Here is a 20796-nt window from a genome sequence, read left to right as displayed (position 1 = left end):
TTAAACTGATTATTAATGAGTGAACTTACTGTAATTAACCTGATTATTAATGAGTGTGCTTACTGTAATTAACCTGATTATTAATGAGTGAGCTTACTGTAATTAAACTGACTATTAATGAGTGAGCTTACTGTAATTAAACTGACTATTAATGAGTGAGCTTACTGTAATTAAACTGACTATTAATGAGTGAACTTACTGTAATTAACCTGATTATTAATGAGTGAACTTACTGTAATTAAACTGACTATTAATGAGTGAACTTACTGTAATTAAACTGACTATTAATGAGTGAGCTTACTGTAATTAAACAGACTATTAATGAGTGAGCTTACTGTAATTAAACTGATTATTAATGAGTGAGCTTACTGTAATTAACCTGATTATTAATGAGTGAACTTACTGTAATTAAACTGACTATTAATGAGTGAACTTACTGTAATTAACCTGATTATTAATGAGTGAGCTTACTGTAATTAACCTGACTATTAATGAGTGAGCTTACTGTAATTAACCTGATTATTAATGAGTGAGCTTACTGTAATTAACCTGATTATTAATGAGTGAACTTACTGTAATTAAACTGACTATTAATGAGTGTGCTTACTGTAATTAACCTGATTATTAATGAGTGTGCTTACTGTAATTAAACTGATTATTAATGAGTGAGCTTACTGTAATTAAACTGACTATTAATGAGTGAGCTTACTGTAATTAAACTGACTATTAATGAGTGTGCTTACTGTAATTAACCTGATTATTAATGAGTGTGCTTACTGTAATTAACCTGATTATTAATGAGTGTGCTTACTGTAATTAAACTGATTATTAATGAGTGAACTTACTGTAATTAACCTGATTATTAATGAGTGTGCCTACTGTAATTAAACTGACTATTAATGAGTGTGCTTACTGTAATTAACCTGATTATTAATGAGTGAACTTACTGTAATTAAACTGACTATTAATGAGTGAGCTTACTGTAATTAAACTGACTATTAATGAGTGTGCTTACTGTAATTAACCTGATTATTAATGAGTGTGCTTACTGTAATTAACCTGATTATTAATGAGTGTGCTTACTGTAATTAAACTGATTATTAATGAGTGAACTTACTGTAATTAACCTGATTATTAATGAGTGTGCATACTGTAATTAACCTGATTATTAATGAGTGAGCTTACTGTAATTAAACTGACTATTAATGAGTGAGCTTACTGTAATTAAACTGACTATTAATGAGTGAGCTTACTGTAATTAAACTGACTATTAATGAGTGAACTTACTGTAATTAACCTGATTATTAATGAGTGAACTTACTGTAATTAAACTGACTATTAATGAGTGAACTTACTGTAATTAAACTGACTATTAATGAGTGAGCTTACTGTAATTAAACGGACTATTAATGAGTGAGCTTACTGTAATTAAACTGATTATTAATGAGTGAGCTTACTGTAATTAACCTGATTATTAATGAGTGAACTTACTGTAATTAAACTGACTATTAATGAGTGAACTTACTGTAATTAACCTGATTATTAATGAGTGAGCTTACTGTAATTAACCTGACTATTAATGAGTGAGCTTACTGTAATTAACCTGATTATTAATGAGTGAGCTTACTGTAATTAAACTGACTATTAATGAGTGAATTTACTGTAATTAAACTGACTATTAATGAGTGAGCTTACTGTAATTAACCTGACTATTAATGAGTGAGCTTACTGTAATTAACCTGACTATTAATGAGTGAGCTTACTGTAATTAAACTGACTATTAATGAGTGAGCTTACTGTAATTAACCTGATTATTAATGAGTGAGCTTACTGTAATTAAACGGACTATTAATGAGTGAGCTTACTGTAATTAAACTGACTATTAATGAGTGAGCTTACTGTAATTAAACGGACTATTAATGAGTGAGCTTACTGTAATTAAACGGACTATTAATGAGTGAGCTTACTGTAATTAAACTGACTATTAATGAGTGTGCTTACTGTAATTAACCTTATTAATGAGTGTGCTTACTGTAATTAACCTGATTATTAATGAGTGAGCTTACTGTAATTAAACGGACTATTAATGAGTGAGCTTACTGTAATTAAACGGACTATTTATGAGTGAGCTTACTGTAATTAAACGGACTATTAATGAGTGAGCTTACTGTAATTAAACGGACTATTAATGAGTGTGCTTACTGTAATTAAACGGACTATTAATGAGTGAGCTTACTGTAATTAAACGGACTATTAATGAGTGAACTTACTGTAATTAAACGGACTATTAATGAGTGAGCTTACTGTAATTAAACGGACTATTAATGAGTGTGCTTACTGTAATTAACCTGACTATTAATGAGTGAGCTTACTGTAATTAAACGGACTATTAATGAGTGAGCTTACTGTAATTAAACGGACTATTAATGAGTGAACTTACTGTAATTAAACGGATTATTAATGAGTGAACTTACTGTAATTAAACGGATTATTAATGAGTGAACTTACTGTAATTAAACGGATTATTAATAAGTGAACAGACTGATGCATCCACAGATGCTGCTTGGGCTCAAGAAACCGTTGATGTTGTTTTGTTGAGTGATTTCCACTCTTCGTTACAAAGCTTTAATAGAATTATATAATTGTCATTAATAAAAAAATCTATGGTTAACCTGTTGAACACACAGGAAATGATTTCTTCTGACTGACGTCCACGTTTACACAAATCTGCAGCAGAAACAGATCTACAGAGGAACAAACCAAACGTCCGTCTGTGTCTCAGTCCTTCAGTGATTTGAAGAATGAAAGCAAACCCTGATGACACAACACTCTGTGGGTGTGTGTGTGTGTGTGTGTGTGTGTGTACCTACTTTACCACATTTTGGGAACAAATTACCCAAAAGTGAGCTACACCTGACAAAATCCCCAAAACCTCCCTTTGGGGATGTCCTTATTTGTAAAACTGCTAATTTTTTTTTTTTAAATGACAACAGTAGACATGCAGAAAGTATTCTGTAAGAGGTAGGGTTAGGTGTAGGCCAACAGAATATACAGTGTGTACAGTATAAATACTGTATGTGTGTGTGTGTGTGTGTGTGCAGGTTTATATGGTTTATGAGATTTACACTTCCTTTGTCACCCATAAACCAAAAGGCTAAATTCTAAATATATATATATATATATATATATATATATATATATATATATATATATATATATATATATATATATATATATATATATATATATATATATATATATATATATATATTTTCTAAACAGTTTTTGAAAACTCAATAACGCCTGTAGTTTTGTGTGAGGGGTGGGTTTAGGGGAAGAGGATAGAAAATACAGTTTGTACAGTAGAAAAACCATTATTATCAAGAGAGTGATTTGACCATCTGTGTGTGTGTATGTGTGTGTGTGTGTGTGTGTTCCTCACATCCAGCAGTGTGTGCAGATGTTGGTCCTGGAAGACGCTGTGCAGGAAGTCCAGATCTTTCTCACTGCAGTCAGTGAGTGCGTGGATCTCCTCCAGACTGTCCAGAACCTGAGATACGGCCCCTAAACACACACACACACACACACACACACACACATCAGCTCACTGCCCAAAATCTGTGCACATGCATGAATACAGAATCAGATGCATCAGAGGAGCTCCTGGATCTGAACACGTGGAGACGAGCATCACAGATCATCACACACACACAAATGAGAGGAAGCGTGCTTTCTGATCGTTTGAGTCGTGTTTGATGGTGTGCTTCAGTGATGGAGGAACATGCAAGACAACAGACGATGAAGATGAAGATGAGGATGCTGTGTGGATGGCAAGCAAAGGCTCGGGGGGGATACCTACTTTCTGCAGCAAGCAATCCTAAAGTACAGGCAGCATTAGAAACAACAACAGCACAGTGAGATTACTGCAAGAGACACACACACAGACCCAGAAGACACTACACTCGACAGAGCACACTGTATCCCACAATGCAGTGCGCTGCACATGAGCCTCCACCCTATCTAAACACATCTGACCAGACATTTCTACACAAAACTGAATCAACAGTCATAACAACAGAATCTGAATCAAACATGTAGTGCAGTGTTACAGTGAAGCATCCTAAAGGTTTTTAAAGTGTGGAACAATGCCTTGAGCTTCACTCAGTGTAATTCTGAACAACTTCTCATGGGCAGCAGTAGTGTGTTTTATTTAATACCATCTCAGCATCTAATGCTACTTTCAAGGCAAAAACTATTTACAAATACAATAAAAACCAGCAAACAAACAAACATAATCATTTTTACATGACAGTCTAATAAAATACGTCTGACAGAAGAGGACTGAGTACGGTCTTCAACTTGAAGAAAAAAAACTCAGTCTTGTACGAATTATGCAACATCAGGAAGATACCACTTGATCATATCTAGTTTTAATAGAGATTACAAATCTGTTTGAAATGTCCAGATCTATTTAATGTCATTTATTATTTGTATATGTTTCCCACTCTTCCTGCCACTTATTTAATATATAACGATTAATAATACAGTATGTCTGATCTCTGAGGGAGGAACTTGACTTTGTTTTGCTTCATGAGCAGAGTTTCAGAGTCAGCAGATATTAATTTATCAATATATGTCAGTATTTACTGAAATGGTGACATGAGTCTGATGCTTGTGAATGTGTACACAGCGGTGTCAGCGTGGTTTGGCTGTTCTCCGACTGCTGCAGAGGACAAAGACACCGCACGCTTACAGGAAGTGAGTTTAATTCTGTGACAGAGAAGTGGCAGCTGTTTCTCAATACAAGACCAGAGACTTCCTCTCCATCTGACCTGTGATGAGGCCGCAAAATAATCTTCACATTAGCAGAAGCAGAAGACACATCTGGAGGAACAGAGGAGAGCGGCACCACTACTTCCTACCCCTCTGAAAACACTGCAGTGAAAGTTACGCAGCAGATGCGTTTCCGTTTTTAAAATCAAATGGAAGACCTTTTTGATGAGTTGCACAAAATAATACTGAATGCCCTTATAAAACAAATCCAACAGTGTCGAATAAACCAGGCATCTCTAGAGACACCCAATACATGTTTTATTCAGTATTCACACATTTACTGATACTGATTTCTGTTTTTCTATGTGTTAGATTTTTTTGCTCCCTCAGATTCCAGATTTACAAATAGTTGTGTCTCAGACAAATATTGTCCTCCGAACAAACCACACATCACTGGAGAGATCATTTATTCAGCTTCAGATGATGCACTAACCTCAATTTGACAAAAAATAATCCTTATGACTGAGTCACACATATGAGTGGATTTTGCTGATTCTATAATGCACTTAAAATATTATGTGGTAATACAATAAAAAATCTCTATATTGAATGTGTTAATGTTCTTAGTCTTTCTTTCCTGTGATGCAGCGGTTCAGAGAGAAAATACAGGAGATTACGCTGATTTAAATGAAAGATACTGTGACCAAAATATCAGTAAAAGGCCAGGAAAACAAATCTGTGACTCTCTGAAATGTCTGCGCTTCACTACTTCTGCTGGGAGACATAAAGCATGCATCTTGCAGACATGGAGAAGATATTATAATATAAACATCTCAGTTCATCAGCGGAGCATCATACACTAACTTTAGGCATAAATGTGTAACATTCACTGACTGCGTTCACATTCACTTCACTAAATCATAACCTTTTAAAGTTTAATAAATCGCACATCTATTCTGTATTTATTTCTATTGTGTATACTCTCTCTTTCTGTCCCCAAATGTAACGCTCCTAAAACAGGAAATGTAAGACTATAAGGAAGTGGGCAGAGCTTGATCGGCTGATCAGGTGTGTGTTTGATTAGGGTGCTTCCCTCCTGAACTGAGTTTGAGTCCAATGAGAAGGCCTTATTTATAATGACCTTAAATTTGATCTGTTTGAGACGAGAGCGGAGGTCTCTTCAGACTTCACCAGACTCTCAGAGTGACTGATATCCAGCTGAGCTCCAGAGATGACTGGACGGGGGACGCACCTGAAGACGTGGGGTCCTCTGAGAAGTCGTGGAGGTCTTCAGGAGGGTCTCCGTAGAACGAGTTGAACTTGTGACTGGAGACGGCAGCGAGGACGGCACCCTGTGAATCACACACACACACACACACACACACACACTCATTCATTACAGCGTCAGATTCAAACTGGGCATTTTGATGAACTCATCCTGATGAACCACAGACGTTTGACATTTGCACTCCAGAGGATCTCAATCATATTAGATCATCAACACATCACACACCCCATCAAAGCTCCTCTCGCCTCACTACACGCTCCAACCGTCACACACCTGACTGCTTCTCTGATGTTCTAGAAGAAAACATCCCCTGCTTTCATGTGGCCAGCAGCTCTCTGTCAGACAGAACTTTACTCGCACTAACCTAAAACTGCTGTTTAACTCCCAAACCTTCTCATCAGTCAATTCCCACCAGTCACTTCTGATTTTAAAATCATATCAGACGTGTCTCAGTTTATTAGATCGGTGTATTCAGTCTTAAAGTGACAGCAGCCTAATAAACCTGCTGCTGTTCATATCAAACAACCAAATAAAGAGAGAACCCCCCTCAGCTCTTAATCACTTTAATAGCTGAAATAAGGATTAATCTTTCATTTCTATGAATAAATATGTCTGCTTGAAAGAATGAAGCATGTGGTCAGTTCTTATAAAGAATGTATATATAACCACTGGTCTTGAAATATAGAAAATTAGACCCTGTTTTTTGATCTATAAGTGGTTTGATTTTAGTTTAAGATAAATAAAGTCTCAGCAGTTTAATCTGTGTCTGTGTTGCACACTCAAACCTTAATATCTTTCAGATCAGGGTAATAGATGTTTTCTCAAAGAGCATTTACGCTTAATGTTTTATTAATCGAACTAAACCTGTTTGTTTTCGGTCAACTAAATCTATTTTATTTTTGTTTACTAAATCATATTTGTGACCATGGACCACAAACCCAGTCAAAGGGTTCCACTTTATTTTTTAATTGAGATGTAAACATCACCTGAAGCTGAATAAATCATCTCTCATTGATGTGTGGTTTGTTCGGAGGACAATATCTGTCTGAGATACAACTATCTGAAAATCTGGAATCTGAGGGAGCAAAAAAATCGAAATATTGAGAAAATCATCTTTAAAGTTGTTCAAATGAAGTTCTTAGTGATGAATATTACTAATCAAACATGAAGTTATAATATATTTACAGTAGGAGATTTACTAAATATCTTTATGGAACATGATCTTTTTATAATTGTGACTTTTTGTCAAAATCTTTTGTCCTTTTCTTAGACCCAGGTTTAGTAATTCAAAATTAAAACTAAATAAGTTGAACTTTTTCCAAATAACTAAAAACAAGATTAGGATTTATTTGATTAAAATCGTTCTCAAAAGCACCAACCAAAAGAATCAAGTTTCTCACAGGAGTTAAAGTCTAGCAAGATAAGTTTAAAGATGGCCACTTCAGATAGTCTTGTATGCGGTCAAACGCTGGGCTCGTGTGGTCTGGTGTTGGGTGACATGAGGAATTACTGCAGGATTACAGGAAATACCTTCAGTTTCCTCCGAGCGTTGAACTTCCTCAGCTGCTCCACCGTCTCGGGCAGGTGGATCTTATACGAGTAGCGATCTCTCTCCTGTACGACACACACACATGAGACAAACTCAACCTGACACCAGGCTCGAATGACACAAACAGGAAGTGCTTTTAAGTGAAATTAAGACAATAGCATGAGGAGGGAAGTCAGACCTTGAGCCAGGGATGATTGAGCGACTCGTAGACGGTGATTCTCTCGGCCGGGTCCAGCATCAGCATGCGTCGCACCAGGTCTTTAGCGCTCTCCGAGATCTGACTCCACTGACGAGGGTTCATCTGACACACACACACACACACACACGACTGATACACAGCTGTGCTGACCACTAGGATTTCCACTGTTAAACACTACTAACACAAGATTCATTTACTAGAGATGCACAGTGATAGAAGAGAAGAAGTCTTTCAGTGAAAATGAAGAAACATCTGACACTGGGGTCAGGGAATAAACTTTACATATCGAAGCAGATTGGCAGATATTTTTCATTGTTTTAATCAAACTCATAATCTCTCTGAAAAACAAGACTTTTCATCTTGGATTCAGTAAAACTATCATGATTGAAGAATCTTTAGAAAACACACTAGAGAAAAAACATTTTCTTACTTGATTATTGAAAATTATTATTTTGTATGTAAAGCACTTTGAATTACCATTGTGTATTTACTAATAAACTTTGTCTTGCTTGTAGTATTGTCTTGTTTTCTATTCTGTTACACTTTATATGAAGCTGTTCTTGTTACAGTCTAATTATACATGTGAGTGATATTAATTAACACATGTGCTTACTAGATGCTAAAATGATATAAACAAGAATGAATCTCTTAATATCTCTGTCATCTTGCTTCTCAAGTAAATGTATCTTATGGATCTATTCTCTCAAACCTTAGATGTTCATTCAGTATGAATTTGAAACATATTTCCAAAAGAAAAGCAATAAGAGCTTTATTAAAAAGTTGTGACATGTCTCTAGAACAGACATAATAAAGCGTGAAGGTAAAATAATAAAAAACAAGTAAGGTGTGACAAAATGTCTAGACGTATGGCAAAATAAACAGATAAATAAATGAATGAATCCCATCTGACAGAGGATTTAAACACTAGTGTTTACACGGACACTTCATCACTTCACACTTCAGTTTGTCACTTTACTGATACTTCACTTAACATTTATTCTGTGAAGAGTTCTCTATTGACAGGTTTTTTCTTTCCTCTAATTAGCATACAGGTTCTCTTTTCCTTTTCTTTCTTTCATCACTTTCTTTTTTTAAGCTATTATTATTTATATTTTTACTTACTTTACTGTATATATTTCGACATACCTCGTATTGCCTGTGTAAGTTATATTTGTTCCCATTATACCCGGTCATTCACGAGAATAACACTGTACTGAGGTACATATGACAATAAAGCTCTTGAATCTTGGATTGATATATTCAATGCTGTGTTTGGTCACTGGTTATCTTAGAATTACTGTTAGGAATCATGGGCAGCACATCTGTGATTCGGAGCAGGTTTCTCAAACACAGGAGGAAGGTTTGTCATGAAAGTGCTGCACCTGACGTGTGCTCAGTGTCTGAACGAGTGACGTGCTTCTCTCGATCACACAGTACCTTGTACTTTCCTTTCACGATGGCTTCAAACAGACGCTCCTTGGTGCCGTAGAAAGGCAAACAGCCGCTCAACAGGATGAAGAGAATGACCCCGCAACCCCAAACGTCCACCGGCTTCCCGTACGGCTCTCGCTTGACCACCTCAGGAGCCATGAAGTGAGGGGTCCCTACCCGACCTACACACACACACACACACACACACACAGAAAGAGACACAGAAACACACACACACACAGAGAGAGACACACACACACAGAGACACAAAGAGGCCGAGGCTTCAGATACAAGTCATGAGCTGCACTTCCTGTAAACATGATCTGATGTGAACACACACACGTACCTCCAGCCACCAGCCCTGACTCGCCCAGCTGTATGGCCACACCGAAGCCGCCCAGTTTGACCGGAGCAGAGTTCTCCTTAGAGGCCAGCAGGACACAGTGAGGCTGAACACACACACACACACACACACACACACACACACATGAAACCACTGAATGTGTGTCCTACATAAAGCTACATGTGTTCTTGTATCAGCCTCTCACTACATGTGACTGTGTGAGAATGAGATCAGAAGAGGACACACAGGAATCAAGTAAACACGGCGGTTCAACACAAACCACACCCAAGTGAACGTCCAGCACTGCTAGACCCGTGTGGAACAGCACATGTAATACATGAAGAGCACGGCTAGTAATCTTTTTATCTCGTTACTTAGCAGGCCTGCTGTGATAGACGAGACGGAGCTGACGGTGTGAAGCTGTAACACCAGTTGAGTTTTTATAGCAATAAATATCATTTAGTTCAGTAAAAGAACAGACACTACTATTAAACTGAAGGCAGCTGCTCAATGCACAGATCAGGTCTAATGTCTCCAGTGAGGAGAGTCCAGAACACTGACCAGAAGAGTGACCAGAGACAGAAGAGTGAACAGAAGAGTGACCAGAAGAGTGACCAGAAGAGTGACTAGAGACCAGAAGAATGAACAGAAGAGTGAGGAGAGACAGACGAGACCATGGACACTTAGCCTATTTCTAGTTTTGTATACCTATTTAAATGTAAGTTATTTGTTATTTTATATTAGGCCTAGCTGCCCTATAGCATGGTGTATTTTATTTGTTTTGTTAATAAAAGTTCTATGTTTTATGAACAGGCTAAAGTGAGTCTGACGTTATATTTAGTTGTTGCATTCAAGCAATTGACACCGAATTGATGCTCATTCAAAAGTGAAAGTAACATGCGCTCAGTGCTTTTAAGCTGTTAAAAAGAGAAGGAAAAGAGGAAAAATTCTAATGACTTAAATATGAATAATTGCTTTACTCTGAATTAGCACTATTTGAAGGTGAAAGTAAAATGTAGACGCTGCTTTTAACAAGCGATTTAAAAGTGAAGGAAAGCCCACTCGTGTGGAGCTGAGACAACTGTCAGCAGATTGACATCTGTGTGTGTGTGTGTGTGTGTGTGTGAGAGAGAGAGAGAGAGAGAGAGAGAGAGAGGGAGGAAGGGAGAGAGAGAGAGATGCAGCGACTCTAGAACAGACGCTTCTGAGAGTTTAGAAGGGAAGCAGAAACGCATCCGATGCTCGAGGAGGAATGAAACAGGATCTGTCAGAAAGACCAAAACCTTTGTGTTCAGTCTAAATGGATAAATGTGCAGCTGCAATGCTTTGTGAAACTGAGGGATTTAACATCCAGACTGTGAGTAGAATTCATGCATCTATGTCTCGATCAAAGTGTGTGTGTGTGTGTGTGTGTGTGTGTGTGAGAGTGTACTTGTTTTTCTATTCTGGTGGGGACTTAAACCTGAATACACACAGACTCATGGGGACTCGTGTCACGGTGGGGACCTAAATTGAGGTCCCCACGGGTAAACAAGCTAATAAATTACACAGAATGAAGTTTCTTGAAAATCAAAAAATGCAGAAAGTTTCCTGTGAGGGTTAGGGTTAGGTGTAGGGTTGGTGTAGGGTGATAGAAAATATGGTCTGTACAGTATAAAAACCATTACACCTATCTGAAAATATCTGAAAACAGAAAAGCGTGTATGAATACACTTCATACTAGTGTCAGAAAATATAAAGGTCACGCCTCTACAATGGGCAGAGGATCACATTTAAAGAAACAGGTTTAAAAGATAAAAGAATGCTAAATGTATTTAATAAAAGTTATTTTAACATGCATTGATGAAGGTCCTCATGAACGTACTTGTGAAATAATTTCTGAAATGTCAGCAGTATTTAGAGATGTAGAATTATGATTTTTTTTTTTTTTTTTTTTACTATTTATAGCCCAAAAATCAAATAATTATTCAAATGAAATCCACTGCATTTCAAATACATTGCACAACTTGAACGCACAACATACGAATAGCAATAATATAAGCAGAAGTGTTTTATGGGAAAAGCAAAAGTTAGCTCATGAACAGCAGAAATGGTTCAACACTAGAGCAGAAGTGACAGTAAAAGTGCTGGTTAGTGAATCGTGTTCCTGCTAATGCACACACAGTGATGAGCGTCATCCTCCAGCTCTACATCTGAGGGGAACTTTAGTTTCACTGTGCAAAATACACGTATGTATATGCACTGTGCAGAGTACACGGTCTATGTATGAAATATCATTATGACTGAGGTTATGAGGTTATAAGAGCAGCACAGATCACATTCACCAAAGATGCAGGAGCCAATCCATCTGTTTTATTTGTCTCCCGTTCAACACACGCTCTTCCAGAACAGAGCAATTCCAGCTTTCCTCAAATAATGTAATAAAGCTGAAATGATCTGGGAAGAAGGAATGGAAAGTTGAATCGAGACGAGGCTGTGTGTTTGTGGGCCGCTCGCCTGACCGTGATTTATGGAGCATTCTCTCGTTTCATTTTCATTGGCCGAGACAGAATTTTCCCTTGTTGTTCAGTACAGTAAATTAAAGCCTGGAATACACTGCACCATCTCTGCCCCGTCTGGAGAAGTGGACCAAACTCAAAGCCATTCTGCAGATTTGAGTTGATAGACTCCACAGAAGATCATGTAGTGTATGACGGACAGTTTTCATCTGTCACGGTTTACAAACTCAGTACGTGTGTGATGCATAGTGTCTGTTCAGATTTTAGAAGTCGTGTAGTGTATTCCAGCCTTAAAGGATAAGTTCCAGAATAAAAACATCCTGATCATTTACTCACTCCATGTCATCCTACAGGTTCATGTCTTTCAAGTCTCAAAGAAACTGAGTATGAGGAACACATTCCAGGATTTTCCTCCATACAGTGCTCTTCAGTGGTGCTCAGTGATTTAAACGTCTGAATGCAGTTTCAGTGCAGCTGAAAATAAATTCATAATTAAACACTTTTAACCACAAATGCTTGGCTAGCATTAGCTGACGCTAGAAAGGTCACACACGGTTAGTTCCTCATCTCTGTACTTCATCTCATTTTCTCATCCAACTTTAAAATCATCTGACATCGTTGTTTTATTGTTGTTCATCGTTGTGCTTCTGCTTAAGTCACGCCTGACTATTCCATCATCAGCAACCACAAGCCCAGCATCTGTGGTTAAAAGTGTTTAAACATTAATTTATTTTCAGGAACTGATGGTTCACGAGATAAGACCCTTCTTCCTCGGCTGGGGTCGTGTTTAAATCACTGAGCACCACTGAAGAGCACTGTATGGAGGAAAATCCTGGAATGTGTTCCTCAAAAACTCAGTTTCTTTGAGACTTAAAAGACATGAACATGTAGGATGACATGGGGTGTGTAAATGATCAGGAAATGTCAGAAGTGAAACATATCTGTCTCTGTTTCTCTCCCCAGAACTGAAGCCTCAGTGAACTTCACCCTGATCCCTAACAAGAAGATCTACACACAAACATCCTCCCAAACACAATGAGCACCGTCTGGCCGACTGAGCACTTCAACCACAGCTCCACCAACCGCTCGTGTCCTGTGGAGGAGGAGACCCTGCGCCTCCCGCTGGCCGTGCTCTACTCGCTCATCTTTCTGTTCGGTCTGGCAGGAAACCTGCTGGCGCTGTGGGTCTTCCTCTTCCTGCACTCGCGCAGAAACTCTGTGCGTGTGTTCCTGATCAACATGACGCTGGCGGACCTGGTGCTGCTGGCGTGTCTTCCCTTCCGTGTGCTGTACCACGCTCAGGGGAACGTGTGGTCTCTGGGGCCGCACATGTGTAAGGCGGTGGGTAACCTGTTCTACATGAACATGTACGTCAGCATCACCCTGATGGGTCTGATCAGTCTGGACCGCTATCTGAAGATCATCGGTGTGAAGGGCTCTCAGAGGGGCTGTGGTCAGCGCTGGCTCCGGGGCAGTCGCTGGAGTCTGGTGACCTGTGTTCTGCTGTGGAGCGGCTCTCTGGTGATGGTGGTGCCTATGATCGCGCTGGTGGAGAGAAACGAGGAGACGGGGAAGTGTTTCCAGTACAAGCAGAGAAAGCACGCTAGAGGCAAAGCCTACTTCAATCTGTTCCTGGTGGCGGTGTTCTGGCTGGTGTTCGTGGTGCTGTTGGTGTCATACGGACGGATCGCACGCAGACTGCTGCACGCCTCACGGGACAAACCGGACCTGCCCAACGCCACACGCTACGCTCGCACCGCTAAGAAGTCCTTCGTGGTGCTGCTCCTCTTCACCATCTGCTTCGTGCCGTATCACTCCTTCAGGGGCTTCTATGTTTCGTCTCAGCTCCGTGACGTCAGCTGTGAGACGCAGCGGATCATGGATCTCACCAACGAGGTCATGCTTCTGTTCTCGGCCCTCAACAGCTGCCTGGACCCCGTCATGTACTTCATGCTCTCGGGCTCGGTGCGCAAAGCCACCATTCAGGCCTTGTCCCAGTTCCTGAGCTGGCAGCAGGAGCCCGCAGTGACCAACAGCTCCACCACAGAGTTCAGGAGGACGTCTGTGTCCCACGCCTCCACCGCTGCGGTGCTGACCACGTCCAGAGGAAGCTTGGGACTCATCACACCGAACCTCCGCTCTAAACCCGACGACCCAGAGTCCTGTCATCAGATCACGCCGCTGACGAACTGATCGTGACATCACAGAGTTCACCTCTGACCCACAGCACGGTTCCTACACGTTTTCCATCACTCAACTCAACTTTCCAAACCTCTCCGGAGATTTTCAGACCATGTTTAATGTTTCCAGATTTATATTTGGTATATAGTACAGACTTCATTTCTTCTCAGGGGTTTATAGTAACAACATACAGAGACCCTAGGAAGGAAAAAAAAGGAAAAAAAACACACCCAAGAAACCTTTTTGTGCCTTCAAGAAACTACTGACATGCCCCAGGTTTTTTGTGTGCTTACACATTACAATTTCTAGTTTTATAGACTATAACCTATAGCCATCTTACTATGAAGAGAAGGAGCATGGACGCACATTAATATTTTCTTTTCCTAGTGCAGTACCAACCGAACACATTCTCTGCAGCGACAGAGAAACAAAGACATGAAACCAGCTCAAGGCACAATACGGCTGTGAGCACTGGACTATAAGCCCAGTTCAAGGTTTATAAAAAAGACTGGTGATGTAAAAAAGTGTTCAAGGCACAATACGTGGCTCACTGTTTGTCCTATATGCTAAGTCTAATGGTTTCTCGTACACACACCAAAGTCTGTATGTTTTTTATATTTGCAAAGATGTTTTTAGAAGCTCTGTGATATGGTGCTAAGAGAATAGTGAGAAGAAACCCAAAACGCTTATAACCTGCATTTTTGCATAATGATCAAAGCGCACCTTGAATTCATTCAAGAATCACTAAACAGCTGCCATGAAAACACACTTCTTGTACGATACATTTATTTTCATTCAATTCTTAATTTTCTATCATATAAAACTAAACAGGGGCAAAAGTCTGGAAATGCAAATATTTTCCCATACTTTTCCAGACCTGGAACCCTCGGACTCTTCTCCAGATCAAGCAGCAGACGCACACATGAAGAACACGGGACGCCTCCCGCTGGAGGAGAAGGGTCACTGCACCCCGAGATACACAGGACCTGGTCTGATTCATCCTGTTAACCACTGATCTCACACAGTATGTTCATCTCTAAACACATGAACGTCAGCTGAAGCACCAATCTAACAATACTCCCACTTTAACCACAGACGGTGCAGAGAGTGTCAGCGGTTCTAACACTTTCTGACCAGAGAACCTCAGTCGATTGAGGCCACTGGACACAAGCTCAGACTGTAGACTAACCCTGAACTCATCACATGTACACCTTGAATGAAAGTAAATGTCCTTTTTAAGAGTTTACTTAACAGGGGAATAAAAAAAGCTTTATTCGCAGTGTTTGAAGTGAGTTTCTGACTTAAAGGCACAACATGATGAAGCTTGATGAAGCTATGAAGGAGGATGTTCACAGCTGAGGTAATGAATTAATTTGTGTATTACCTGTACCTTCCACAGTTATTCAAACAGTGAATCAATTATACAGAGAAAGAGAGCAAGAACATTACGACTGACTTCAGTCTAACGCAGGTTTAAGCTCTGGCTTTATAATCAGTGAAGCTTTCTAAACTACTGTAGAGATCAGTAAGAGCAGTAATGTAGAGTAAAGAGCACGAATGTAGTGTAACGTGCTGTGGCAGGAAAGGAAAGTACAACCACAAGTACAAAAACACAAATGCAGCCCAAAGAGTGGAAAACAGTTGCTTTGAAGCTCATGTGTGCAATGAAAGCCTTTACAAAGACCCCAGACGACACACACGCTGTACGTGTTCTGGAGAGCCACAGTCACATGATGAACGTGTGAGAGTCTCACCTTCACGTCTCTGTGGATCACGTTGTTATCGTGGCAGTAGCGCAGGGCTTCCAGTATCTGTCTCATGTAGTGACTGAGAACACACACAACACACAGATCGAGCTAAACCTTGACCGGTGGAAGCACTGACCGAGTGTGAGGTGAACAGGAAATGATTCTCACCTGGCCACCGCCTCGCTGTAGACAAAGCCAGCATCAGCCCTCTTCACGATCTCGAAGCACAGATCGGCTCCATCCATGCTGCACACACACACACACACACACACACACACACACACACACACACCACTGTTAGACACGCTATACACACACACTTCAGGTCAAACGTTTGGGATCAGAGCAATTTTACAGGAGCTTCTGCTGCTCATCAGGCTGCATTTATTTGATAAAAAATTTAATATTATTATGATGTAAAATAACGTTTTTCTGTTTTAATAAACATTAAAGTGTAATGTATTTCTGTGATGCTCCGCTGTATTTTCAGCATCATTCCTCCAGTCTTCAGTGTCACATGATCTTCAGAAATCATGAATAATATGATGATTTATGATCAGTGCTGGAAACTAATATTTATTGTAACCTATACATTTTTGTGGGGATTCTTTGATGAATGAAAAAATCAAAAGAAGAGCATTTATTTAAAATATAAATCTTCTCTAACAATATCCACTACAGTTCAGAAGGTTGGGGTCAGTATATTTTTATTCTTTCTTTTTCTGAAAGAAATTAAAACCTATTTAGCAACGATGTGTTCAGTTGTTGAGATGTGATACGAAAGATTTATATTGTTAGAAAAGAGTTATATTTTGAACAATGCTGTTCTTTTGAACTTTTTATTCATCAAAGAATTCGAAAAAAAAATTGATAATAGTTGATTGATAATTGATAATCATTATACTGAATGATTTCTGAAGATCATGTGACACTTTATACTGGAGGAATGATGATGGAAATTCAGCTGTTCATCACAAAAATAAATTTAATTTTAAAAGATATTAAAATAGAAACCATTATTTTATATTGTAATAATATTTAGCAAGATTAGAAGAAGAGACCTCTTCAAAAACATTACACCTCTTACTAACCACTAACTTCTGAACAACAGTGTGTGTGTGTGTGTAGATATATAGAGATAGATAGATATATATATAGATAGATAGATATATAGATAGATAGATAGATAGATAGATAGATAGACAGATAGATAGATAGATGGATAGATAGATAGATAGATGGATAGATAGATAGATAGATAGATAGATAGATAGATAGAATATACTGATATATAATTCAACTGCTTCGAATGTCTCATTAAACTAGAATGCAGTCTGAATTGTGTTTTCTAAGGTGAATTTGATTATTTTGAGTCCTGGTACCCTAAACACTGATATCAGATTGATTCATTAAATCTGATATGATCTTTTGATTGAAGTCAAATCAAGTTTCAGAAGAAAAAAAGAAAATCCTCAAATTAAATAAAAGATTTTATCCACCTGATTGCTCATGATTATTTGAGCACATGATTTTCCGTTCAATTAGACTTTCCCTGAATAGCATCAGTGTGATATTAACTATCTGGCTCATGTTGTGTTTGTGAGATCTCTCACACACTTACAACTCAAAGACCATGTAGAGCATCCCGTCCGAGCTGTAGGTCTCCAGCAGCTCCACGATGTGAGGATGTTTGAGCATGTGACAGATACTCGCCTCCCGCTTCAGATCTGATGGGGAACAGACAGACGATCAGGAACAGATTCACTGCTTCACTGAAGAGGAAGATCAGACACGTTAATGACACGTCACATGACCAGATGAACACTGATGCACAGAGGAACATGTGAGACCACGAGCCTGACGTCACTGAGAGCACACGAGCCGCCAGCAGAGGGAGCCATGGAGCGTCTCTCTCACACACTCACACACACACACACACACACACACACACACACACAGTGTGTCTTCAGTCTGCACAGAGGAGCTTCAGATCACAGTGAACTTCATAAAGCAGTCGTTCAGAACAACAGTGACTGTGAGTGTGATGAAGCTCAAGAGTAGCTTACACTCAACATTACTAGTTATTTTGTCCAGTTTTTGTTCAAAAAGCAAAAATATTATCAGGCTGAATGGCTGTGCATTGGTTTGTCTGAATACATTATATACTTATATCAGTCGTCAGCCAATCAGATTGGAGGATGGCTGTGTCATGTGACCGAGGGTGCACACTATATGCTTTAATGGAGCGCTCGTCCCAGTCTCCACATTTTCTCAAAGACAGATCTGCAGAAACATAACAGCTAAATACTTTCAAGGAAAGGTAGCTGTTGATATGGATGTAGAAAACAAACAGATGCTGATTTGATCTTTATTTGATGTTACACACTTCAGTCCTTCAGTCCTCATGGAGAGATGCACCATCATGTTCATTCCTGTAGTCGCTGTGACTCAAGGCTTCAGCACAGGAAGAGGCCGTTTGTTTGTATTTTACTAATATTCTCAGAGGTGAAACACTGGTCCTCGTCTGGGCGTGTGTCTGTGTGTGTGTGTGTGTGTGTGTGTGTGTGTCTGTGTGTGTGAATGTGTGTGTGTTCGCTCACAGATGGCTCACGATTAAAGCCAAAGCCCGGAGCTCCAGCAGCCCAGCGGGAAGCAACACAACACACAACCAGATCACACACACATCACCCACAATCCTTTTGGCAGGACTCGGGGATCCATGACCAGGCCGTAGAAATCCAAAGACACTCCACAGACCCCCCCCCAAACCAGACGGCCGTCAGTCACGCCCTGCTGAACCCTGATCCATCAGCCTCCAGTTACAGCAGATCGAGAGAGTGTGTGTGTGTGTGTGAGATACAGAGCGAGTGTGTGTGTGTGTGTGTGTGTGTGTGTGTGATACAGAGCGAGTGTGTGTGTGTGTGTGTGTGTGTGAGATACAGAGCGAGTGTGTGTGTGTGAGATACAGAGCGAGTGTGTGTGTGTGTGTGTGTGTGTGTGAGATACAGAGCGAGTGTGTGTGTGTGATACAGAGCGAGTGTGTGTGTGTGTGTGTGTGTGTGTGAGATACAGAGCGAGTGTGTGTGTGTGTGTGTGTGTGTGTGTGTGTGTGAGATACAGAGTGAGTGTGTGTGTGTGTGTGTGTGTGAGATACAGAGCGAGTGTGTGTGTGTGTGTGTGTGTGATACAGAGCGAGTGTGTGTGTGTGTGTGTGTGTGTGTGTGATACAGAGCGAGTGTGTGTGTGTGTGTGTGTGTGTGTGTGTGATATAGAGAGAGCGAGTGTGTGTGTGTGTGTGTGTGTGTGTGTGATATAGAGAGAGCGAGTGTGTGTGTGTGTGTGTGATACAGAGCGAGTGTGTGTGTGTGTGTGAGATACAGAGCGAGTGTGTGTGTGTGTGTGTGTGATACAGAGCGAGTGTGTGTGTGTGTGTGTGTGTGTGTGTGTGTGTGTGTGTGTCTTACCCTCCGTACTGAGTCCCGGGCTGGAGGTGAAGCTGGCCACATCTACAATCTTCACAGCGAACTGTTGTCCAGTGTCTCTGTTGATGCATCTTCGCACCACACTGAACGGACCCCTGAAACACACACACACACACACACACACACACCGTCAGCAGCAGTTTAACACCATAGAGAACACCACCTTTACTTGACTCACTCAAGTACATTTTATTGTTTTTGAAAGAAGTATTTTTTGCTCTCCAAGTCTGCATTTGTTGATTAAAAATAGTAAAAACAATGAAATATTATTCTAATGTAAAACAGCTGTTTTCTGTGTGAATCCCTGTTCAGATGTAATTTCTGTAGTTTCTGTGTGTATTTAACCATAGTTTTATCAAATTAAAGACTGAGATGTCTATCAGATCAGCTCTGGAGATGAAGTTCATGTGTTCATACACCGAGACAGAGACGAGCACAGTGTGTGAGCTCACACACACACACACCATATTTCTGACTTTATATCTCAACAGAAGTATTTTTGTGCTTTAATACAAGCATACAACACTAGTCCACCCCTGCTCTGCATATTTTCTGTTTCTCTTATGTCTTCAGACGTTTGCTCTATTCGACGTCACAGGATATTGCACCATGATTCAAGTTCACAGCGAACGCATATGTTCCATCCAAAGTGCACTGAAGTGAGCCAGACGTGAATGTAAAATGTATTTATTTACAGAGGAGTATGATGTCACACTTGTCAGTGAGCTCACTTCTGACGCTGATGATCTGAATCCGGTGTGTTAGCAGAGAGTGTGTGAGATGTGTAGAGCTGGGGTCATCAGGACTGGTTTAAGAACCGCTGCACTAGACCAGATCACCAGATTTTATTGCTATACCAATTTTGCCAGATTCCATTACACTCTGTGTTGTGCTCACTGATCTATAATATAGAGCTGGATTGCTCATGACGTCATTATGCTGTGTTCACACCAAACGCGAATAGAGCGTCAAATTCGCGTCTACCGCGCCTAGTTTGCCGCTTGACCATTTTGAGATCATTCGCTTCATTCGCGCGAGTAATTCGCTACATTCGCGCGTGAAATTAACTTCACCACAGACGCGAATTCGCGTCATGGGGGGGCTTCTGCCAGCGGAGTTCACGCAGCATTTTCAACCGCCATTTTTGTTCGGATAATGTTCAAAATATTACTGTTATTGTGTCATGAAATGTAGTTTTAAAAGTATTTCAGGCGAGAATGTAGTTGTTTTAAACTCAAATATGCGGTTTATTTATAATGACAGCGTCTATTTAAAAAATGTGTTTCGCCGATCTCGGAGATGAG

The 20796-nt window shown here is 39.8% G+C and overlaps 2 protein-coding genes across 8 annotated transcripts in view; one reads left to right on the top strand and one right to left on the bottom strand.

Annotated features, from left to right (window-relative positions):
* The window catches only part of LOC127959184 (peripheral plasma membrane protein CASK), a 48609-nt gene that overhangs the window by 16716 nt on the left and 11097 nt on the right, over nucleotides 1-20796 (bottom strand). For 5 of the 7 annotated variants that reach the window (XM_052558205.1, XM_052558200.1, XM_052558203.1 and 2 more), the window contains exons 2-12: nucleotides 19475-19587; nucleotides 17632-17737; nucleotides 16179-16256; nucleotides 16017-16089; nucleotides 9587-9689; nucleotides 9247-9422; nucleotides 7789-7911; nucleotides 7592-7675; nucleotides 6026-6125; nucleotides 3860-3877; nucleotides 3443-3564 (exon numbers count right to left, since the gene is read on the bottom strand). In XM_052558205.1, the coding sequence (XP_052414165.1) occupies nucleotides 3443-3564; nucleotides 3860-3877; nucleotides 6026-6125; nucleotides 7592-7675; nucleotides 7789-7911; nucleotides 9247-9422; nucleotides 9587-9689; nucleotides 16017-16089; nucleotides 16179-16256; nucleotides 17632-17737; nucleotides 19475-19587 (1096 nt within the window). The remainder of the gene's footprint in view (nucleotides 1-3442; nucleotides 3565-3859; nucleotides 3878-6025; nucleotides 6126-7591; nucleotides 7676-7788; nucleotides 7912-9246; nucleotides 9423-9586; nucleotides 9690-16016; nucleotides 16090-16178; nucleotides 16257-17631; nucleotides 17738-19474; nucleotides 19588-20796) is intronic. The other 2 variants (XM_052558201.1, XM_052558204.1) reach the window with 1 other exon arrangement.
* On the top strand, nucleotides 10739-15544 carry LOC127959194 (probable G-protein coupled receptor 34). Its single transcript, XM_052558220.1, has 2 exons — nucleotides 10739-10940; nucleotides 13045-15544. The coding sequence occupies exon 2, from the start codon at nucleotides 13117-13119 to the stop codon at nucleotides 14272-14274; it is 1158 nt and encodes a 385-aa protein (XP_052414180.1). The 5' UTR covers nucleotides 10739-10940; nucleotides 13045-13116; the 3' UTR covers nucleotides 14275-15544.

Source organism: Carassius gibelio, chromosome B6 (genome assembly GCF_023724105.1).
Source record: "Carassius gibelio isolate Cgi1373 ecotype wild population from Czech Republic chromosome B6, carGib1.2-hapl.c, whole genome shotgun sequence".
NCBI lineage: Eukaryota > Metazoa > Chordata > Actinopteri > Cypriniformes > Cyprinidae > Carassius > Carassius gibelio.
Note: the sequence above shows the minus strand (reverse complement) of the source record. Positions and strands in the feature narration are given on the sequence as shown.